The sequence below is a fragment of the Saccoglossus kowalevskii genome, chromosome 13 (assembly GCF_978046115.1).
Source record: "Saccoglossus kowalevskii chromosome 13, keSacKowa6.1, whole genome shotgun sequence".
NCBI lineage: Eukaryota > Metazoa > Hemichordata > Enteropneusta > Harrimaniidae > Saccoglossus > Saccoglossus kowalevskii.
Genome location: NC_140653.1, coordinates 35995898 through 36019500, shown reverse-complemented (window position 1 = coordinate 36019500; position 23603 = coordinate 35995898). Strand labels below are relative to the sequence as shown.

Genomic DNA, 23603 nt, shown 5'->3' with positions numbered 1-23603 from the left:
TTTATGCCCACCATACTCACAGATTCAGCATATTTATGCCCACCGTACCCATATATTCAGCATATCTATGCCCACCATACCCATATATTCAGCATTTATGTCCACCATACCCATATATTCAGCATTTATGTCCACCGTACCCATAGATTCAGCACATTTATGCCCACCACACCAACAGATTCGGCACATTTATGCCCTCCATACCCATAGATTCAGCACATTTATGTCCGCCTTACCCATAGATTCAGTACATTTATGCCCACCATACCCATAGATTTAGCATTTATGCCCACCATACCCATAGATTTAGCATTTTTGCCCAGCATACCCATAGATTCAGCACATTTATGCCCAGCATACCCATAGATTCAGCACATTTATGCCCACCATACTCAGATTCAGCATATTTATGCCCACCATACCCACAGATTCAGCACATTTATGTCCACCACACCCATATATTCAGTACATTTATGTCCACCGTACCCATATATTCAGCATTTATGCCCACCATACCCATATATTCAGCATTTATGCCCACCATACCCATAGATTCAGCACATTTATGTCCACCATACCCATAGATTCAGCACATTTATGTCCACTGTACCCATATATTCAGCATTTATGCCCACCATACCCATATATTCAGCATTTATGCCCACCATACCCATAGATTCAGCATTTATGCCCACCATACCCATAGATTCAGCACATCTTTGCCCACCTTACCCAGATTCAGTACATTTATGCCTACCATACCCACAGATTCAGCACATTTATGCCTACCATACCCACAGATTCAGCATTTATGCCCACAGTACCCACAGATTCAGCATTTATGCCCAGAATACCCATAGATTCAGTACATTTATGCCCACCATACCCATAGATTCAGCATATTTATGCCTACCATACCCACAGATTCAGCATATTTATGCCTACCATACCCACAGATTCAGCATTTATGCCCACCATACCCATAGATTCAGCATATTTATGCCTACCATACCCACAGATTCAGCATATTTATGCCTACCATACCCACAGATTCAGCACATTTATGCCCACCATACCCATAGATTTAGCATTTATGCCCACCATACCCATAGATTCAGCGCATTCATGCCCACCATACCCACAGATTCAGCATTTATGCCCACCATACCCATAGATTCAGTACATTTATGCCCACCATACCCATAGATTCAGCACATTTATGCCCACCATACCCATAGATTCAGCACATTTATGCCCACCATAGTATTCAACAATCGAGGGATCAAAGAATAACAATAGACATTAATTCATAATACAATGCAGCTTAACAGTTTAATATTAATAGCACTTCATCTGGTCACAATCAACTGAGAGATGAAAGGGGCAAATCATCAATAAAAGAAATAAGGACCAAAAATAAGAACATTAGCACTGGAACAATAGTACATTTATGATGCTGCCATGTACCTAAACATATAAAAAAAACATACCTACAAGAAGTGTTTAAAGAATTAAATTGTGCTCAAGTCTCTGTTGGTATCCAGATATCACACCCAAAACGCTGATGAAAATACAAGCTGCACCATCTTTTTTTGGACTGAAGATATAACAAAATGGGCATTATATTAGAGCGAGTTTGTCTGTCATGATTATCCATTCCGCTGAAAGCAATGAGGAACTTACAAGAAATGGAATCAAAACATGTTTCTCACACTACTTAAATAACAGTGGAAATTACTTATTTTTTACATGAATTTTTTTGGCTAAGAGTTGGCAATCTTTTGCACATGACTGACCAATTCTCAAAGCAGAGCGCCCTCGTTCATCGTCAGCAGACTATTTCCTGCAAGTCAGCTAGCAATTTTAAGATGAATGAAAACCAAAGAGCCGTTAAGGCACTTTCTTTTTAATTTTAAAAAAAGCCTTAGGAAGAAGCCAAAGAAATGACCACTTGTGAACAGTGCCCACAAGGCAAATATATACAGCACCTTTTGTTTTTATGCTAATAACCAGATGCCAAGCTATCACCTTGCAGCCACATGGTCCCAAGAAATCATTCTCTGTCTCAACACTATAAAATCTGTGCCTTCAAATTGAGTGCAGGTCTCAAAGTTTCCCTTCTGCTAAAACTGGTGCTTAGAGAGAAATATTGAGAATCTACGAAAACACTGAATTCATAAGAACAACGAAGCCAGCTGATAAGAAGTATTAATATTTACTTTTTTTTCTTGAAATATTATACTATCAAATTCCCTCCAGCTTCAAATAAAGGGAAAGAAAGTTTTTTTTTTATACACAGCACGAGAAATAGGACGACATTCAAAAATAGTCTTGCACACACAACAATAGTTTCATTTTATTTATCTGGTTTTCACTTTTGTGTCCTCTTGGTATATATACTTATTTAACTACAACGGATAGTCTAAATAAAAAATAATTAGTATTATTTTTTTTCAGACTTTACAGATGCACCATAAATTGATGACATCACACACACACACATCAACTGATGTTAGTTTAGCTGGCTCCCCAGTAAGGTGAACTGTAAGACTGTTTACTTCCTGTCGGTTTGCCCTGACTGCTGCCCCCTTGAGAACGTTGATTTGATCCACCCTGCGGACCGTCACCATGCATCTGATGTGCAAGCATCTGCGAGTGGTGCTGGTGCTGATGCTGGTGGGGATGAGGTGCCATCATTTGTACAAACGGAGCAGGTGTAGCAGCATATCCTGTAGCTGGATTCATAGTCCCACCCTGTGCCCCGCTGGCCAATGGTATGTTAAATGGTGGTGGTGTTCCAGCATGGAAGCCTTGCTTGTCAAATGATTGGGCATGAGCCTTATTTCCATATGCAGATCCAGCCATATCAGTAGTTGCACTTGTAGCAGACGTCACAGACACTGAAATTAAATTTAGATACAATATTACAACATGCCAGCTATTAATTATTATTAGCCTAGAATCCATATGCTTTCCAAGGACAGCATGACATCTACAATAAATATATTGATCAGCTATTTATAATTGTAGCAAATAAAAAGTAATTTACTTCCCATGGTTCAAGATTTGATCAGGCCATAATAATTTGACGTTTGAATACATTTACATGGCTAACAAGTTAAGCCATTCATGCATGCTATGTGAGCACTTATTGAAGAGATCTCCAATACTTGGACAGCACATATATTTAAGGTGGCGTGGCAGGGGTGGAAGTGGAATCTCCCTTTTTCAACTTTTTATATCGCAGAAATGTCATTGTTGAGTGAAAATTTCAAAATTCTATTGTGGGTAGAACACCTTTGAACTCTGTTGAAATTATTAAAAACCAGCCATGCATGGCAGTCACTGTTAGTTATCAAATTTAACATGTATAGTTTTGTTTATAGTAATGTAGTTGAAAATATACATGTCAGCAATATGATTATGATGATTGTTTAACATTGAATATATAGAGATATTGCTCTGGAACAGCATTAATTTATTGAACATAATCAGTCAAAGCATGCCAGAGATATGGCTCTAGAAGCCCATTCATTAAAAAACAAGTCATTGTCAATGACACGTCCCCGTTCCGTTCATATTTGAGTGACATGTACATTCAAAGCAGATCATGATCGAAATGCACCTGCATATGTACAACACATTGTTCTAAATCTGAACAAAATCCATTCATGCATGACTGAGATCGGGTTCCGGAATTGTGAAAATACGTGATCTTGATGCATTTTCGGCCTTAAAATGGCCATCATTCAGCCATTGTTAAGCGAATCATGAAACAAACGCACATATCTATTTGTGACATGATGTACCATGTGTGTATGAAGTTTGAACTTGATCAATCCAGACATGTCTTGGATACGGATCCAGAACTGAATTCTTTAAAACAAAATGGCCGCCAGTCGGCCATTTCGAATTTGATCCGGAAAACAAATGACGTGCATCAAGGTCCCATTATGTTTGATGTATGTACCAAATTTGAACAAACTCCGTCCATGCATAACTGAGATCCGGGTCCGGAATGGTGAAAATGTGTGATTTCAATGCATTTTCGGCCTTAAAATGGTCGCTATTCGGCTATCGTTAATCGGATCATGAAATAAATGCATGTGCATATGTCTCATAATGTGTAATGTATGAGTGAAGTTTGAACTTAATCGGTCCATGGCATGTTCGAGATAAAGGTGATCACGGACGCACGCACGGACGCACACAGGGCAAAACATAAGTCCCCGTTTTCGGACTACGTCCGAACGGGGACTAAAAAATGGCCGCTTGTCAGCCATTTTGAATCCGATCTGAAAAATACAAGTCATTGTTAATGACAGTCTCCGTCCAAAATTTTGTGATCTGACATATCAATTTGATGCTGATGAAGTCATTGAGATTAGATTGAAACCATTAATAGGAGATGGATTTGTAAAAATTTATGATTTAGTGCTTTTACACAAGAATTGGACATTGGGCAGTCACATTGAATCAAATTACAAAAATAATGTTCATGTTGATGTATCTATTGGTATATTGTCTTTGTACAAAATTTAAAGAGAAACGTTCAATGCATTCATGAGAAAGAAGCATGGGTACCATGAAAAACAAAAATGACGTGCATCAAGGTCCTATAATGTCCAATGTATATACCAAGTTTCAACAAAATCCATCTAAACAGCCGAGAAATGCTTAATTTTGATGATTTTTCAGTACAAAAATGGTTGCCATTCGGCCATCTTAAATCAGATCATGAAACAAATTAATGTGCATATGTATTCACAAGTTAAATAGCTTTAAACACAATTTAACCAAAAACACATTTTCAATACAGTTAGCAAACACAAAAAAATGCAGCTTAATGTTGAAAAGCTGGCAAAATAAACTTTCATATGGTATATAACATAGCAAAATTAACGTATTTATTAGTGTAATTTATTGTCTAAAATTCCTATAAATCATAGTGCAGCGCCACCTCTCAAGACTAACTGTACATTAACTGTAACACGAGTTAAAAAAAAAAATTTCTGCAGATAAGCAATGTAAAACATTCATATCCGTTAGTTAATGTAATGGTTATCCAACATGATTTGGTTAGTTTGCAGGATTAGTTGAAAGTTATTAGTAAAATGACGAATGAGAGTTAGAAAATGGTTGGAATGCTCACTTTTACCTGTTGCTCCAGTACCTTTTGACTGCGTTTGGGATGCTGTCTGGTATCCACTTTTTGTAAAGTCTGTCGTCTGTGTCAGGTCATCATAAGCTATATAATGAAAAGAAGATTAGGTACAACCCCACTATCATACAGTGAAAACATTAGGTACAACCCCACTATCATACAGTGAAAACATTAGGTACAACCCCACTATCATACAGTGAAAACATTAGGTACAGCCCCACTATCATACAGTGAAAACATTAGGTACAACCCCACTATCATACAGTGAAAACATTAGGTACAACCCCACTATCATACAGTGAAAACATTAGGTACAACCCCACTATCATACAGTGAAAACATTAGGTACAACCCCACTATCATACAGTGAAAACATTAGGTACAGCCCCACTATCATACAGTGAAAACATTAGGTACAACCCCACTATCATACAGTGAAAACATTAGGTACAACCCCACTATCATACAGTGAAAACATTAGGTACAGCCCCACTATCATACAGTGAAAACATTAGGTACAACCCCACTATCATACAGTGAAAACATTAGGTACAACCCCACTATCATACAGTGAAAACATTAGGTACAACCCCACTATCATACAGTGAAAACATTAGGTACAACCCCACTATCATACAGTGAAAACATTAGGTACAGCCCCACTATCATACAGTGAAAACATTAGGTACAACCCAACTATCATACAGTGAAAACATTAGGTACAGCCCAACTATCATACAGTGAAAACATTAGGTACAACCCCACTATCATACAGTGAAAACATTAGGTACAACCCAACTATCATACAGTGAAAACATTAGGTACAACCCAACTATCATACAGTGAAAACGTTGGGTCATGTTAACATTGTGTGTCGCCTATGTTATGCCTTTCACTCTTCCCTACCATCTAAATTAAAGATTTTACAGTAGTACATTTTGCTATGCAAGGCTCTATATATTTGATATTTGATCACTATTTTTGTATTCTCTGACACCCATTTCGTCTTCAGTAAGCTGAGACAAAAAACACACGAGTGAAGGCTGATAACTGACCTGTTCCATAACCACCATGAGATCCATGCTGACCATAGGCAGTTGGTTGTTGAAAACCAGAATGTGGAGCACTGCTACCTTGCGACCTGGTTGATGGAGGGACCTGAATAAAAAGTAAAATTTAGCCAAAAGCTAATTGTGATTATCTATGCATTGTGTAGAACACTATTCTATTGTGTCGGAAAATGCTATTTGTAGAAAGACACACCATCCACTGACAGGTCAGCCAGCTTAGAGCTCCACCCCCCCCCCCAATAATGCACTAAACCAACAGAGTTTTGTACACATGCAGTAGTTAGTGCATTTATTGAGATATTTTACATCAAACTGACTAATGAGAATATCACAGCCCCTATGTTCTTGTATTTTAATTAATGACAAATGAATTGACAGCATTTCCATGCTCTTTTTTGTGTAAGTTTGATGATGTGATCAAACTCCAAGACAAATTAAAAAGTGTAAGTCCTCAGGTGTACATTAGAAACAAACAGCCTGTCGGCTGAGATAGCTCTGCTGTTAGCAAAGCACATAGCCTGTCAGCTGAGATAGCTCTGCTGTTAGCAAAGCACATAGCCTGTCGGCCGAGATAGCTCTGCTGTTAGCAAAGCACATAGCCTGTCGGCAAAGCACATAGCCTGTCGGCTGAAATAGCTCTGCTGTTAACAAAGCACATTTCAACAAGTCATTGAAAATGACACAGTCCCCGTTAAATTTTTGAAGTTCTCTTTGTGCTTGTCATATTAAAGCGGGGGGTTGTCACGAGCGTGTCCTTGAAACTCAAGTTCCAAGTGGCGTATACAACAGATTGTTTATTTACATCAAAACACCTGTTCCGTGTAGTAGTAATATGGCCAAAAATATTTGGAAATCTTTGATCTGATTATGAAACACACTGATATGTATGATGCATGTGCCAAATACGAATGAAAATGGTACATAAATTTTGGAAATATAGTAGTAAGGCCAAAAAGTCAGATTGCTGTCAATCAGCCATCCTTGACCAGATTTTGAAACAAATTGTCATGGACATGCATCCTAACATGTATAAAGTACATGTATGTGCCAAATTTGAATGAAAACTGACAGAGCACTTCCAAGATATCGCATAAAAAAACAAAAACAAGATGCCTGCCAGTCGACCATCTTTGATCAAATTGCGAAATAAATTGTCATGGACATGTAACCTAACATGTATGATTGATGTACTAAATTTGAATGAAAACTGACAAAGCATGTCCAAAACACGACATTTTCAAAAAACAAGATGGCTGCCAGTCGGTCATCTTTGATCCAATTGCGAAATAAATTGTCATGGACATGTAACCTAACATGTATGATTGATGTACTAAATTTGAATGAAAACTGACAAAGCATGTCCAAAACAACATTTTCAAAAAACAAGATGGCTGCCAGTCGGCCATTTTGAATCGAATCGCTAAACCACTGCATGTGCATATGTCCCAGATAAAGTACTAGACACGTGCAAAGAATGGACGGAATCGGTCCAAGGGATTCTGAGATACGACTCCGGAGGGACGCACAGACGCACGCCGAATTATAAGTCCCCGTTTTCGGACTTCGTACGAACAGGGACTAATTAAAGAACTGAAGATATTAGAAAATGAACAACAAAATCAACAGCAGAGCTAAAAATCAAAGAAAGCTTAGAAAGAACTCCCATGTGCTGAGAGTATTGGAGACACATTAAATATAATTTGAAATTACTTAGCTGAAAACTAATTACGTGAGCATTCAAAAACATGGCGGACATCACATCGGCTGTTTACATGTGACTGAAATCATTCGCTTACGGGGAAACTAAGTTGAATTTTACTTGCATTTTATAACAATTCAACGAATTTATTTTTCGTGCGTTATTGTAATCACTACTAAATAATAATCACCAATATCAACACTTCGAAAACAAGTAAGTTATTCACTTGTGACCCGCAGCATGGCCGGATCGAGCTACCGTTATGTGATCATTTGCTACTAAGCAGTGCATTAGTGTTTTTATTTGAAACTTCTGTGAGAATATACTTTTCGTTACCAAGAAAATTAAAAAAATAAATGCATATTACATTTACATTTTGTATCATGTGGAATTTTTTTTTGATTGACTAATTTTTCAACATTTCGTAACGCCTATTTTAGAACCAAAATAATGCCTTTCTCTCTTCCCCGACGCCTATTCAAGAGATTGTACGGTGTATTGTTTGTTTTGTGCATGTGTTGTGGACAAAAAATGACCACACCCATTTAGTGATTGCAATATGTACGTAATAGAAACCGCACCCCGAACTTGAGCTTTTGATCCCAATTTTTAAATTGATACATTGTAATATAAACCGCGGTTTATAATAGGACTTTAATGGTATATATATATATATATATATATACAGGGTTCTCCACGGTTTGAAAATTAAACAGGGCGCGCCAATGTGAGGTGGGCGTGGTACATTTGTAACGTGCATCATTGGCAAGGATGTTAAAAAATGGAAACCAAAAAATCTATTAATCTACATATTATTACATATGCATAATATATATTTATTATTACAAAATGAATAGGAATTTTGAAGAGCTATTATTAAGTAAACGTCAGCACGTACAATCAGCTGATTTTAGCTGCACGATTCCTCAAGCGGCGACATCAGTTTACAAGTAATGATCGCGTCCAGAAAAAGACGTAACAAGTTTGTTAATTTATTTTCCCAAATAGATACATACATGCTTTATTTAATTTTTAGCAAAAATTTATATTTATGATTTATATTTATTTGGACGAAGCAAAATAAAATGTATGTCGCACAAACGTTCGTAATTGGTTCATTAAAAAACTTGCATGAATGGCACCAACAACCAAGGTGATCAAACGAAATAAAATGTACACAATAGAAGATTTTCGATCTGCAGTTAACAGTTACTATCAAAAATAATAGAATTAGGTATAAAAAACAAAACACATACTTAAAAGAATAATTTTCATTTGAATCGGATGTTTGTTGATGTCTGCTTCGTTGAAGACAGCTATGACCCGGAAACAGTTCATTTTACTGTGTGCACCCTGATACTATGTAACGATGCTTTTGATTGGCCAAAGCCACGCATTGATGCGAAAAACAACCAATCAGAATATTTGTTCCAAAAAAACACAAGTAAATTTATTTCCTCCACTTATGATGCGAGTTGAAAGCATGGCCGTTTTACCGGGGTTTTTAAATCGTGATTTAAAGAAAATTCAACTTTAAATAGTGACATTTAAATGTAAACATTTACATGTTCAAGCAAGCATTCATGTGGACTTCTTGGTGATCAGCAATGTCTGTGATGGTACGTCGGCTGCGTTGGTCGTTTACCGATCATGCAAGTGCACAGCTGCCCGGTTGCTGCCTTTGTTCCACTCGGCGGTGACGATGTTGCCGCTACCCAGTCACGGCGTGAACTTGCTTTTAACCATAGACCTTATGTTTAACGAATGGTTTTACCGATAACGATTTTATATATTTGACGTCACCCTGGCAGTAAAAATATGGGTACGGCAATGCACTTTTCTAGACCACATGTTCATTTTTAATCGTGTTGAAAAAACTTGTAACTTTTTGTTTGGTGGTGTTATCACATCACGGTGACCTGCTACGATAACAAACCGGAATTTTCACAGTCGCACCTTAAAACAATGAACCAGTTACCCTGAGCACGATGAATCATCTTCGGAAGACAATGAGTGTTGGCCTGTTTTGTAAACAATTCTTTGTCTGATATCATGCAGGGCGCACAGGAAATATAACAGGGCGCTGACAATTTAAACAGGGCGCCAATTTCAGATAACAGGGCGCGGCGCCCTGTAAAAACCCCTTGTGGAGAACCCTGATATATACTGCATAGGAAAGTGAAACAAGCGAGATACGCCCCTGGATGGATGCATAGAGGTGAACACGACTTTCTGCTTGTACATATCCATTAATATATCACTTTGGTCGTACACACAACATTTGTATTCTAGGTGAAAAATGAGTTGCGAAGCATGGGAGGGAGTGTTCTAATAGAAGGTAGGAGTGAATTGTATTATTATACTGGATATATAAAAAATGGCATTTTTTCACTATGCTTGTTAGATTTCGAACCAGAAATAGTAGACAATTATTAGTTTTTAAAAATGCAAGAATGTCGTTTTTTTTTTTTTTTTGAAGAAACACTTGTTGGTATTAAATTTGGTCATCAGAGATAAAAGAATTGTCTCCATATTATTTCAGAAGAACGAAAGTATTTAACTCATCATTTGACAGTCTTGAGATGCATTTGACTATAATGAACAAAAGCTAATCAGGTAATACTAATTGAACTTACAGCATTAACTGTTGAAAACATTGTATGTGCCCCATACTGCAAACCAGGCACAACACCTGCAGCACCAGTAGGATAATATGCCATACCCCCATAACCATAACCAGGTGGAATTGCAGGGTTGATAAATTGTTGTTGCTGCTGCTGCTGCTGCTGGTGATGACCACCTTGACCAGGCTGCTGTTGCTGCTGCTGGGGTTGTTGTTGTTGCTGCTGCTGCTGCTGCTGTGGTTGCTGTTGCTGCTGCTGTGATGAAACAGACGACACAATGGGCGAGGACGCATCGTTCCGACTAAATTTAGTTGCTTCAGTCACTGAATATTGCACATTTCCAAGAGAGGCTCCATCTCTTCCTGTCGTTAACGCTGTATTAGGCTGAAACTGTGGCATGTCATAAGCAGAAGGATAACCCTGCAATTAAAATTACACTTCTGTCAAAGAATAGTATTTCTATAAATCAAGTATTTTGTATACATAAACAACTGAGAAGCGGAAAATGCTGAGGTAATTGCATCAATGTTTTCAAATGACTTGGAAGTCACTACACTGACTTCTAACTATGATACATCAAGCTGACTGTGTCTGCATTCATTGGATATTGATATTAAATGCATTTATTGTTTCGGATCCACATCCATGACACAAAGAACAAAGATACATGAACCAATTATAACGAAACAATTATATGTTAAAATAATACATGGAACCTCTCCAAACAGGTGAATTAATGTGTACTCTATGTGGGTACAATTCATCATAAAGTGATTTCCCTTAATCTAGTATTGTATTGTACTGACAACTGAAAACTACCATTGATCCATGTCCAAAATCTGAGACTACACCAAACTATGTCTCATACATGTATACATGCTTGAGAAACTGCATTCATAAATCTGAGTAAACCTTTAATAACTGGCTGCGCCTGAACGGGGACTTAACACTTACCATAGGCATTCTCTGCAGTAGTTGTAACTCGTCATAGTTGTATGAAATTGGTTGATGCTAAAAATGGAATAAATAGTGTCTGTCAATGTATATTGTGTAGAATTTCACAGGTGAAATGCCAATAAGCATTCAATTAGCATTTTGGTGTAATGAATAATGCAGACGAAGAAGTAAAACAATTATCGCATGTGTGTCTATCTGAGAATCAGAATTCAATTTTCTAATTGTAGAGAGTGGAATACAAGAAATCAGTATAAAGTCATCAGAAAATAATTAACTCGTCTTCATATGGTATCAGAAGAACGAAAGTATTTAATTCATCATTTGACAATGGAGAGAACAGAAAAAGAAACAGTTAAACTACACATGCATGTGTGAAGGCAGCAGTGTTCTCCACAATCCAAATTAGCTGGTGGGCGGCCTAATTAGCATAAATTTGCATATTAATTTGCATATCGTTTACATACAGCATTCTCGCATTGATGACATGAACTGCAATACACACTAAGTTATTTACTATTCTCTTTTTAATTTAATTTAATTGGAACATGTTACAATTTTTTGAAATACAAACAGATTGGTCACTATCAATATTTACGAAATGCAAAAAGTTTGAAATCGGTGATTTATGCGTTCGCAAATTATTCTGCGTTCATGAAATGCAATTCGAGTAACCAAGAGCAAGTACAAAACATAATTGAGTTATAAGGTAGAAAATATACGAGATGATTTGCCCACGAAGCCAAAACAGACAATTTGTCAAAACAAAATCCATAACATTTTTATTTGTGGCATCAGTACTCACCCTTGCCGACGGACGGTAAGATGCATTTACGCATGTACGGCCACGATACGTTGCGTTTTCACACATTGTTTTGGAATTCAAGAAAAAAATGCTAGCAATCGGCAAAATAAAAGAATCTGATATGTTCTCGAAAGATTAGACATAAAAAATAGATAAATTGAAAAAAGTACGTGGAAAAGATAACTAAAATATTATTCAATTACAAATACTCGCGGTAAACTAATCCAGCAGCCATGTTTGATGTTTATTACCGCTTTCCGAATTCAGTACACGAACACCCAGAATGCGCTGTTCCCCTATGCAACTTAGATACTAAATCGTTACAGCGCCAACAGCGGTGGGTAGCAGACGGTCGTTGAATGGGGTAGGCCAAAAGGTCATCAGTTTGCCTTCTCCATGCTGTTTTCACAATGAAAATCGAGCGAACGTTGTAAATACGGCTAGAATTTAAATTTTTGTTCGAGTTTACATGCAATCTGCTAATATATTTGTTTATTTTCTGTGCATATACATTTCGTTCGTATTTACTTCTTTCTTTCGTGATCGGAAGACGATTATTAAAAATACAGCTGTAAATTGAAACCACTGTAGTTGCGTATCGTGAGCAATAAGTGGCAACAATGTCTGGCGACAATGAATTCAAGCGATTGACACATTGCCATGAATACACTTGATAACTGCTTGCAGACTTCCAATGGACATTGTTTATGTTTGGACTGTTGAAACAATAGCAAAATAAAGGGTTGGGCAACTACTCTTTTGTTTAGGCTTGGGAAGAACAATGTAAGCTTTTTACAAATAATTTCAGCTGGATGTACGTTGGTGGGCGGGTGTTGAGAGTTACTGGGCGGCCGTAAAACTTGATGGGCGGGCCGCCCGCCTAAAACCCCTTGTGGAGAACACTGGGCAGGTAGATCATACTGTTAGCAATGCACATTTCAATTAAGTACTGAAGACATCATTAGAAAATTAACAATATGTATAGTATCAAAGCAGTTGACTTGCTGTTTTCAACAAGAAGTCGAGAATATCACTTTTTACCAAAAATATTCACCAAAATCAGAGAATTAAAAATATGATCACGAAATGAACAAATCTAAGAGAGGTCTGCCCAAGGTACATATACACCAAGTATCAAAGCAAAAAGAACTGTAATTTTCAAGAAGAAGTCGAAAAAAGTAAAACATTGACACTGACGACGACAACAGACAATCACTCGTATGATAAGCTCCGCTCGACAGCCAAGCTAAAAACTGACAAAAATTGCCAATTTCCTGGTCTCATTTTATTTATTTTTTAAACCCAAACTGCTGTTTGATGGCCCAGGGCAAATTTCTGGCAGAATCCGGTAGTGCTGAAGTTATTCATACAGTTAATTTTCATTGAATGAATTTATATTCACAAAATCAGCAAACACAATTGTTAATTTTATCATGAACTGATCAGATTAGTTAAATTGCTAGAAATTATGACTGCAAAATAAAAGAAAATGTTGAACAAGCCATGCATGGCACAGTCCCTGTTAGTTATCAAATTTAAGATATGTAATTTGGTTCATAGTAGTATAGTTGGAACATAAACATGTCAGAAGTCCAGAAGGAGCTTGATTATGTTGATTTTTTAACATTAAAATGAGCGACATCTTGTATCTGATCACCAAACTAGTACTTGTCCATATTGAAAAATATTGCTCTGGAACAGCATTAATTAAAACAAAAACCAATATGAATACATGTATATATCTATAACATGATGTATAATGAATATATAAATTGTATTCATTAAAACAAAATGGCCGCCAGTCAGCCATTTTGAATCTAATGTATGTACTAAGTTTGAACAAAATCCATCCTTAAACGCCATGATCCAGTTCTGGAATGCCAGAAATGCTTGATTTTGATGACTTTTTAGCACAAAAATTGTCACCATTCGGCCATCTTAAATCAGATCATGAAACAAATTGATGTGCATATGTATAATATTATGTATGATGTATGTGTGAAGATAGATTGTGATTGGTCCAGGCATGTCTAAAATACACGGATGCAGAGGTCAAAACACAAGTCCCCGTTTTTGGACTAATTAAAAAAACAAAAAACATGCAAATTCAAGAATAAATAAGTGAAAAAAATTAGGTTTCTAGCATGGGATTTGATCTCTTGTTCTTCCACTTGCAAAAATACAATTTTTTGGAAGACCAGCTCCAGAATCTATACATGTGAACTATACCTTAGATTAACCATATATACAAGTTTGATAGCAATCAGCTAAATATTATTGCCCATAAGAATGTTTGCAATGATGTTTGCCGGAAGACAATGATGAACAACAGACATTTTGCCGACTACAGTACTATGACTCCACTTCATTACAGCCAGGCCACAAATGCACAAGAAGAAATGATTAATACTCACATATGGAAGTATTCCTGGTGTCATAATAAATTGATGTCCAGCCATTTGATTGAGTAAGGGCATACCAGGAGGTAAATTGAGAGCTGCTTTGCTACTTGTAGTTTGAGTTGTAGCCTTGCTGGATAGCGCTGTCGTTGTTGTACTTGAAAATCCTAATGCTGAAGAGACATTAACAGATGTTGCACTCTGTATATTGAGTGGGACGGTACCAGTAGTCGTCAATGAACTCACAGAATGTGGTACTGAACCCAAACCACTTGAACCAAGAGAAGACTACATTTCAAAGAAATAATACAATTAAAGTTAGAATCACTTGCTTGGTTAGTAGTAAGCATGTTTTTAAGCAGAATTTGAAAACCATTTGCATGATAGCTTTTTAGGTTATCAAGATAAATTAGTCAAGTTCATGGCTCAAATAATAATTCAGCAGACAATACAATTATCGTATTTATCCGGGTATAAGCCCAGGGTCTTGAACATGGAAAATTGCCAAAAAGAAGGGGTGGGCGTTTGCCAGGAGATCCCCGGCAAAAGAAACGAAAATTCACGAAAATTGACAACAGGCAGATCGAACTACGGCAGGGAATAGAACGGCAAATGAAAACATGCAACGGAAATAAATGAACACGATGCAACATTAGAAGTAAAACAAAAATATTGTATTGCTTATAATGTGGCAAATAAACCAGAAATAATAATCAAAGAAAGCTTAGAAAGAACTCCCATGTGCTGAGAGTATTGGAGACACATTAAATACAATTCGAAATTACTTAGCTGAAAACTAATTATGCAAATCAGAAAATTAATATGACCAGATTTGAGTGTAAAACTAATGAGGTCTGCGGAATGTAACAGAAAATCTATGTCTCCAAGTTTAATTGAAATGTGATTAGAACCAAAAAATTATGAATTATTATGCTTATTAGGGAATTAATATGAACAGATTTTTACCCCAAACTAATTAGGTTTGTACATTGTCCTAGAGCATCTTTGTACTAAGTTTCATTGAAATGGAATAATTAGTACCGTGAAAACTCCAAAATTTCGACCCCTCTAAAAATTCGATTGGCTATTTATTTGCCGGGTTTTGGTGTTTTATTTACCTCCAAATTTTCGACTCCACTAAAAATTGCCGACTCATTCTTATTCGAAAATTGCGACCAGTTTTAGTTTTCCCCCAAACGAAAAAAAAAAACGATGTGAGCGTTCAAACGGGACCTTCCTCGAAGGCATGAATCCGGGTTTCTGATTGACTGAGAGATTTTTATTTTATTGGTAACGAAAATATATTCTAAATAAACGAAGTTTCAAATAAAAACGAACACAAAAATCTCGGCATGCTGCGTTTCTGAATTGTTGATTATTACTGTACTCAGTAGTGATTATAATAATGTACACAAAATAAATTTGTTGAATGGTTATGAAATACAAATAAAAGTCAACTAAGTTTCATCGTAAGCGAATGATTCCGGTATAAACGTATAAACGTTTGATGCTGTAGGATATCCGCCATGTTCTCTTAGGTCAAATAGGTCAAATCGCTAATTAACCAATCAAAAAACTGGATGATGCCAACGTGTTCAAATTACCATAGCTTATTTAAATATGTTAATGTTATTGAACGCAATGCGAAGAGATTGATGTTGTAGTACGATATTTTGGCTTGGATTTTGATGCGAAAACGGCATGATTTTTTTTTAAATAAAAAAATTAGTTGTTTTTAAAAAATAAACTGGTCATCTGAAGAATAATTTAACATTGTTCACAGTGATAACAGCTCATTCTCGAAAGGAAGCTTACCCGCTCACGCTAGTCACGATAAAAATCATACACGTGTACTCTTGAATAGACAGACGTCAATGACTACGGTAAAACTTAGACTCTATTTTAGCCGGCAGGATTGATTGAAATGTCCGAAAAATGACGCCAAAATACACCTTAAAAGTCCCATTTTATTTTCTTAAATCCCATTTTATTTTTTAATCCAAGGGCGAATTTACGGCAGAATTTGGTCCCTCAAATAAGGGACACGTGAGCTTTGATTCTAACCGGATACATTGCACTGGGTCGGGGAGATAGTTTGCTAAACTTCCATGTATCTTTTGTCTAATGGGTACCTGTACTTCGAACATTCGCAAGTTTTCCTAGGTAGTGCGAGACAGCTTTGTCTTTTGACCTATTAGTTTTGTGCTGACCTCTTCTGCGCGTCTTGATGTTTTGTTTTGCTTGTCATAATACTCACTGATTGATGACTTTGTTTAGATTTTGAGTTACAACTCGGCCACGACTCTAAAAACATGTCACATTTCTAACGCCAATTATTTAAAACCGGTCGAAATTTTGGAGTTTTTACGGTACTTTAGATATCAGTGTGAAAGCTTAAAATTGGTTAATTATGCAAATTAGGTAATTAATATGTACAGATTGTAACCCACAATTATTCAGGTCTGTCTATTGTCCTACAGCATCCATGTACATTCATTGATATGTGATGTATAGTACCTGAGATATCAGTGTGAAAGTTGGTTAATTATGCAAATTAGGTGATTAATATGCACAAATATTTACCGGAAACTAATTGGGTCTGCATAATTCTAGATTCATTGAAATGTAAATGATTAGTACTTTAGATATCAGTAGAAAAGCTGAAAATTAATTATGCAAATTAGGTAATTAATATGCACAAATATTTATCGAAAACAATCAATCTCTGCATAGTCCTTGAGTATGTAAGTACCAAGTTTCATTGAAATGTAATGCTAACTACTTATATCAAATGCTGAAAATAATTTAATTATGCAAATTAGGTAATTAATATGTACTGATATTACCATAAAAACTATCAGGTCTGTGCAGTGTCGTATGACATCTATGTACCAAGTTTCATTTGAAATGTGATGATTAGTACTTGAGATATCAGTGGAAAAACCGAAAATTGACTAATCATTATGCAAATTAGGTAATTAGTATCCACGGATTATTACCAAAAACTAATCAAAACCTAGCATTAGTTCAGAGCATCTATGTACCAAGTTTCATCAAAATCCAATGAGTGGTTGTTTAGATATCAGTGGAACAGTCATGGAACCACTAAAAAATAGCTAATTATCATGTAAATTAGGTAATTAATATGCACGGATTTTTACCAAAAATTAATCAAATCTGCGCATATGTTCAGAGCATCTATGTACCAAGTTTCATCAAAATCCAATGAGTGGTTCTTTAGATATCAGTGGAACAGTCATAGAACAGCTAAAAATTGGCTAATTATCATGCAAATTAGGTAATTAACGAGCATGGATTTTTACCAAAACCTAATCAAATCTGCGCATTGGCCCAGAGCATCTATGCACCAAGTTTCATCAAAAACCGATGTATGGTTCTTGAGATAGCAGTGGAACAGTCGGACACACATACACACACACACACACACATACACACATACACACATACACACATACACACATACAGACACACTAACTGCAAAGACTCCCATTTTGTGCTTCGCACATGGGAGTCAAAAATCAACAGTGAGAAATCATTTGAATTAGGATTTTCCCGCCGACAAACACGCCCAATACGCGTAAACTCAAAATGAATTAAAATGTCAGGGGTTAAACTGGCTACTGCGTAAAATGATTTCGGGTCTCGACAAATTACGAATCAACCGTCATGCAAGATCAATATTAATTTACAAATTTACACAGTAAAAATTATAAAAATTCATTGCTGTTTGAAAACACTTCTCAGATCTTTATTTGTACGTTCTTTGCCATCTTCGTCAAACTCAAAGCCCTCAAATGTCCACTGTAGCCGTCAAACAAAATCCCTACCACTTATTCCTGAAGTTCGTCGATATCGTCCCACACAATTTGGACTTAGCACCTTTAATCCACGAATTTCGCAGTCTGTCAGCTTGGCACTTTTCATTCATGTCTAATCATAATAAAGAGACAAGAAAAATGGGGTCGCTCTGCTGCGATGGCACACGATGCTTTTGTTTACAGTCTAGCAATCAACTTTGACCTTTATGCATCTGCTTTACTTGATTGGCATCACTACTAGTATTTCATCATAAAGGTCAAATCGTGACATTGCTTTATTATCAGACTCGACGCTTATTAATCACGGTGAAAGTTATCATTCAGCAAGTTCCGGCGGTTGGAATGTCTCACTGTATGGATAACGCGGTGGACTTGAAATAGGAAGTTTTTTTTTTGTTTTTTTTTCCCCAACGACAGAAGAATAATTTTCATGACAGAAATGCAATAGCGGTGATAAAAGATGGTAAAAAAAGTTGGCAGTCTTCGGCGTGACATTGCAAAAGTGCTGGCCCCAGTTATGGATTCGCAAGCTGCTACAAAATATTTATAAACAAAATAACGTGATTTCAACGGGTTGCTACAATACTGCAACATTGTTTTCATTGTCGACGACGCTAAAGCCGAACAAGTGCGACACTTGCTTAGCGGCTCTTCTTATACGATTTGCTTGAATCGTTTCTAAGGAAGCACAAACCAAACGGCCGGCTCTTTTTAGGGCCACGACATATTTCAAAAAGAGAACTACCGTTTCTGCTTTAATATTTATTTTTATAGACTTGCTGACTGTTATGATTCTGAAAAAAAATCAGCGATGAACGCGCTGCCCTGAAGGCAGAAAGCTGTCACAGCTATTTTGCGTTCAATCCTTGTTTTACGCAATTAACAATTTTTATAAGTATCACGACTGACTTCAAGAAAGTCAACTATTAATACAACCACAGTCAACAAATAGAAAATAGTTTTTTTTGTTTTTTGTTTTGTGTAGAAAAAGACCCCCTGGGCGTGCGCCCGGATATGACCTCAACTTCTTTATTGTGTCAAAAGTGGGGGGTGGGCGTTTGTCCAGGCATGGGCTCTTACCCAGATAAGTACGGTAATGGCATATTTACTAAACAATGACCTGCTGCAACTCAATTCACTACTGTAGCCTCAACTACAAGCCCTTCAGTACAAAAGTTCTACTTCAAATTCGTCCAATTGTTTTTATTTCAGCACAACAGCATCTTTCAGGATTGGTTTCCATGAATCAATTGTTGTTGGGTGGCACACTGCTCCTTTGAGCTAATTTTTACAATAGAAAGTAGTATTGTGCTATAATGCTAATCTAAAACTTAATGTCCAAGAAGAACTTTTTTAGAAGTTAAGAAATTGACTAACCTGGGTAACACTTTGATGCACGTGATGACTACCATCAAGCGAGTTATCTTTAACATTACTCAACCCAGAGAGTTTACCTGGAGCCATCGGTGATGTCTGTACACTGGTATGTGTTGAATGTGAACTACCAGATACTGCACCACTTAAGTTACTACCAGTATGACTGCTAGTATGCGTGGTGGCAGCAAAAGTCGAAGTATGATTAACTGAACCAAGCCCCTGCAAAAAAAAAATATATATTGTCAAAAGTTTAATACATATTTTAATTTGCAGGCCAAAGGTGGCAGGTATTTAAAAATTATCCTCATCAAAAAAAATCAAGCATTGACAATTCACAGTCCCCATTCTATATTTAAAGCCAACTTCCATCACTAGTGCAATGTACTGTAATGTACTGAGCATATTTGGTTATGTGCAATCAAAATCCAGGATGTAATATCATTGTACAGAGTTCCATAACATGCAAGCCATAAACCTTTTTTTCATCAGTAAATAAATACAGCAGCTGAAATTTGTTTAATAGTACACAAGAAACAAGTGAAAATGCTTATAAACAGTTAATTAATATGCAAATTAGGTGATTAATATGCAAGGATTTTAACCAAAAACTAATTAGGTCTGAGCATTATCCCAGAGCATCTATGTACCAAGTTTCATTAAAACTTTATAATTGAATCTTGAGATATCTGTGAAACAGACAGACGGACACACTAACCGCACCTTCGCACACAGGAGTCTAACAAGCTTGGTCATAGGTCTGGCTATAAACATCTTGACCTCACAAATGTGAAGTACAAAAACAAGAATTCTATACTAAAAACATCTCTTAAAGCTTACTGCACAGAGTGGGCCGATTTGATTGACAACGCAATTAAGACCCAACAAAACAAGCAAAAACAGTAGTAGGAAAAATAAAAACAATCAGGCAGCTTCAAAATGCCATTAACAGAATACATCAGCAAGAGAAGTCAAACTTGGTCATCAGAGATAGAACAATAAGTCTTCAAATATTTTCAGAAGAACGAAAGTATTTAACTCATCATTTGACACAGCTTGATTAAAAAAAAAAGAAGCTATTTGGGGTATGACCATTGGTATACTTACTGTGTGTGCGGAAGGAGAATGATTACTATGATGAGACACCAGCGTACTCAAATTACTGCCTGAAGAAGGTAAATTAGAGGAATGACTGAGAGGTGGTAAAGTGGATGACGATCCAGATGTTGTATGCGAGGTTGGCAGCGATGGTCCAGGATGCGACGTCGCCATGGATTGTGCCAATGATGAAGGGGCATTTGATGACATATTTACAGATCCAACTGGAGAAAGTAAGAAGAAAATTGGACATGTGTGCATTTTGAATATTTCATAACAATCCAATCCGAGTAAAACCTGATGTAGTGTACAGGCTTTAATTATTTTGGCTTTTTATTTTATTATTATTTTAATTTTATTGTGTTTTTTTTAATTCCGCCCTACATACATCTGATCCGATGCCTATGTAACAAGATTTCAACGAGACCCACTGTCGACGATTTTAGTCAACGAATCACAGACCCCCTTCTATAGCGCACATGATGATGTCACCAGGCAGAGTCAGGTGGCAAACACTCAAATAAAATGACAGATTATACCGACGTTAGTGACCGGGAATAACACGGTTTTTCGGTAAGTTTATCATTGTCAAATGCAACGAAAGTCATTTTTATGTTAATATTGTGGCTTGAATGGTTCGAGTTTAGATAGTTATTTTGCGTAGTTATTCTGGGAGTGACGATTTTGTTTCCAGTTGCTTGCCCTCATGAAGACGGGCGATGTTTTGTAAACGATCAGACCAAAATAGTCTACGGTATTGAAGCCGTAGCTGTAAATATTCATCAAAATGTATCAACATTTTGTACATTATACAATAACTCTTTATTAAAGTTAATTGAGCTGATTTGGACTGGAATAAAATAATTTTTATTTGGAACACATAGCAATTGATCAGGACATTTTTTTTGCTCCAATTTTCTGCGTCGATGCCGTGAACCGGTGACCGTTACACAATTTAAAATCATTTTGCATTGTTTACTTTAGCTGTTTACAGTGTTCTAATCATTACAATTTACTTATTTTTTTGCTTCCATTCTAGATAATTATATGCTCAGTGATGTAAAATTGAAGCGATAACTGAATGAACGAACCTTGGCTGGCAAAGATGTATCAGGAAGTGTACACATTTGTTGGAAGTGACAAAAATATTCATTGTAATGACAAAAATTGTAAAATGCTGTGGAATTTCTTTTGTAAATAAAAATATACTAGCAATTTTCTATTAATGGTCTATTCAAGTGGGCAAAATATAATGTACAGAAAGATTGCCCGTAGAGTATCACTACACTGAAAAGTAAGCAACCGACAGCCTGTATAAAAGGGGGGCTGTGATTGGCAGTTACTTACGCAAGATTTGACCAAGACTTACATAGGCTTCGGATCAGATGTAGGTAGGGCGGAATTAAAACAAAATCAAAATCAAAGTAAAATAATAAAATAAAAAGGCATTAATAACAAAAGTAACAAGCAGCCTGTCGGCTGAGATAGCTCCGCTGTTACCAATGCACATGGCAATTAAAGAACAGAAGATATCATTAGAAAATGAACAAATCTGAGAGAGGTCCACATGTAGTACCTATATGTATAATATATCAAAGCAATTGGACTTGCGGTTTTCAACAAGAAGTCGAAAATATCACTTTTTACCAAAAATTACAAAAATATTCATCAAAATTAGAGAATTAAAGATATCATCATGAAATGAACAAATCTGAGAGAGGTCCACATGTAGTACCTATATATGTAATATCAAAGCAATTGGACTTGCGGTTTTCAACAAGATGTCGAAAATAACACTTTTTACCAAAAATTACAAAAATATTCACCGAAATTAGAGAATTAAAGATATCATTACAAAATGAACAAATCTGAGAGGGGTCCACATGTAGTACCTATATATGTAATATCAAAGCAATTGGACTTGCGGTTTTCAACAAGAAGTCGAAAATATCACTTTTTACCAAAAATTACAAAAATATTCACCAAAATTAGAGAATTAAAGATATCATTACAAAATGAACAAATCTGAGAGAGGTCCACATGTAGTACCTATATATGTAATATCAAAGCAATTGGACTTGCGGTTTTCAACAAGGTCGAAAATATCACTTTTTACCAAAAATTACAAAAATATTCACCAAAATTAGAGAATTGAAGATATCATTACAAAATGAACAAATCTGAGAGAGGTCGACATGTAGTACCTATATATGTAAATATCAAAGCAATTGGACTTGTGGTTTTCAACAAGAAGTCGAAAATATCACTTTTTACCAAAAATGACAAAAATATGCACCAAAATTAGAGAATTAAAGATATCATTACAAAATGAACAAATCTGAGAGAGGTCCACATGTAGTACCTATATATGTAATATCAAAGCAATTGCACTTGCGGTTTTCAACAAGAAGTCGAAAATATCACTTTTTACTAAAAATGACAAAAATATTCACCAAAATTAGAGAATTGAAGATATCATCATGAAATGAACAAATCTGAGAGAGGTCTACCCAAGGTACATATACACCAAGTATCAAAGCATTCAGGCTTGTAGTTTTCAAGAAGAAGTCGAAAAAG

General features: G+C 36.2%; 1 protein-coding gene across 9 annotated transcripts in view; it reads right to left on the bottom strand.

The window, feature by feature from the left end:
• Positions 1-1306: 1306 nt before the first annotated feature.
• The window catches only part of LOC100377157 (uncharacterized), a 75981-nt gene continuing 53684 nt past the window's right edge, over positions 1307-23603 (bottom strand). For 8 of the 9 annotated variants that reach the window (XM_085507273.1, XM_085507278.1, XM_085507276.1 and 5 more), the window contains exons 14-21: positions 21036-21250; positions 19932-20150; positions 14731-15003; positions 11512-11568; positions 10570-10977; positions 6220-6322; positions 5153-5248; positions 1307-2900 (exon numbers count right to left, since the gene is read on the bottom strand). In XM_085507273.1, the coding sequence (XP_085363399.1) occupies positions 2518-2900; positions 5153-5248; positions 6220-6322; positions 10570-10977; positions 11512-11568; positions 14731-15003; positions 19932-20150; positions 21036-21250 (1754 nt within the window). In that variant the 3' untranslated portion in view covers positions 1307-2517. The remainder of the gene's footprint in view (positions 2901-5152; positions 5249-6219; positions 6323-10569; positions 10978-11511; positions 11569-14730; positions 15004-19931; positions 20151-21035; positions 21251-23603) is intronic. The other variant, XM_085507277.1, reaches the window with a different exon arrangement.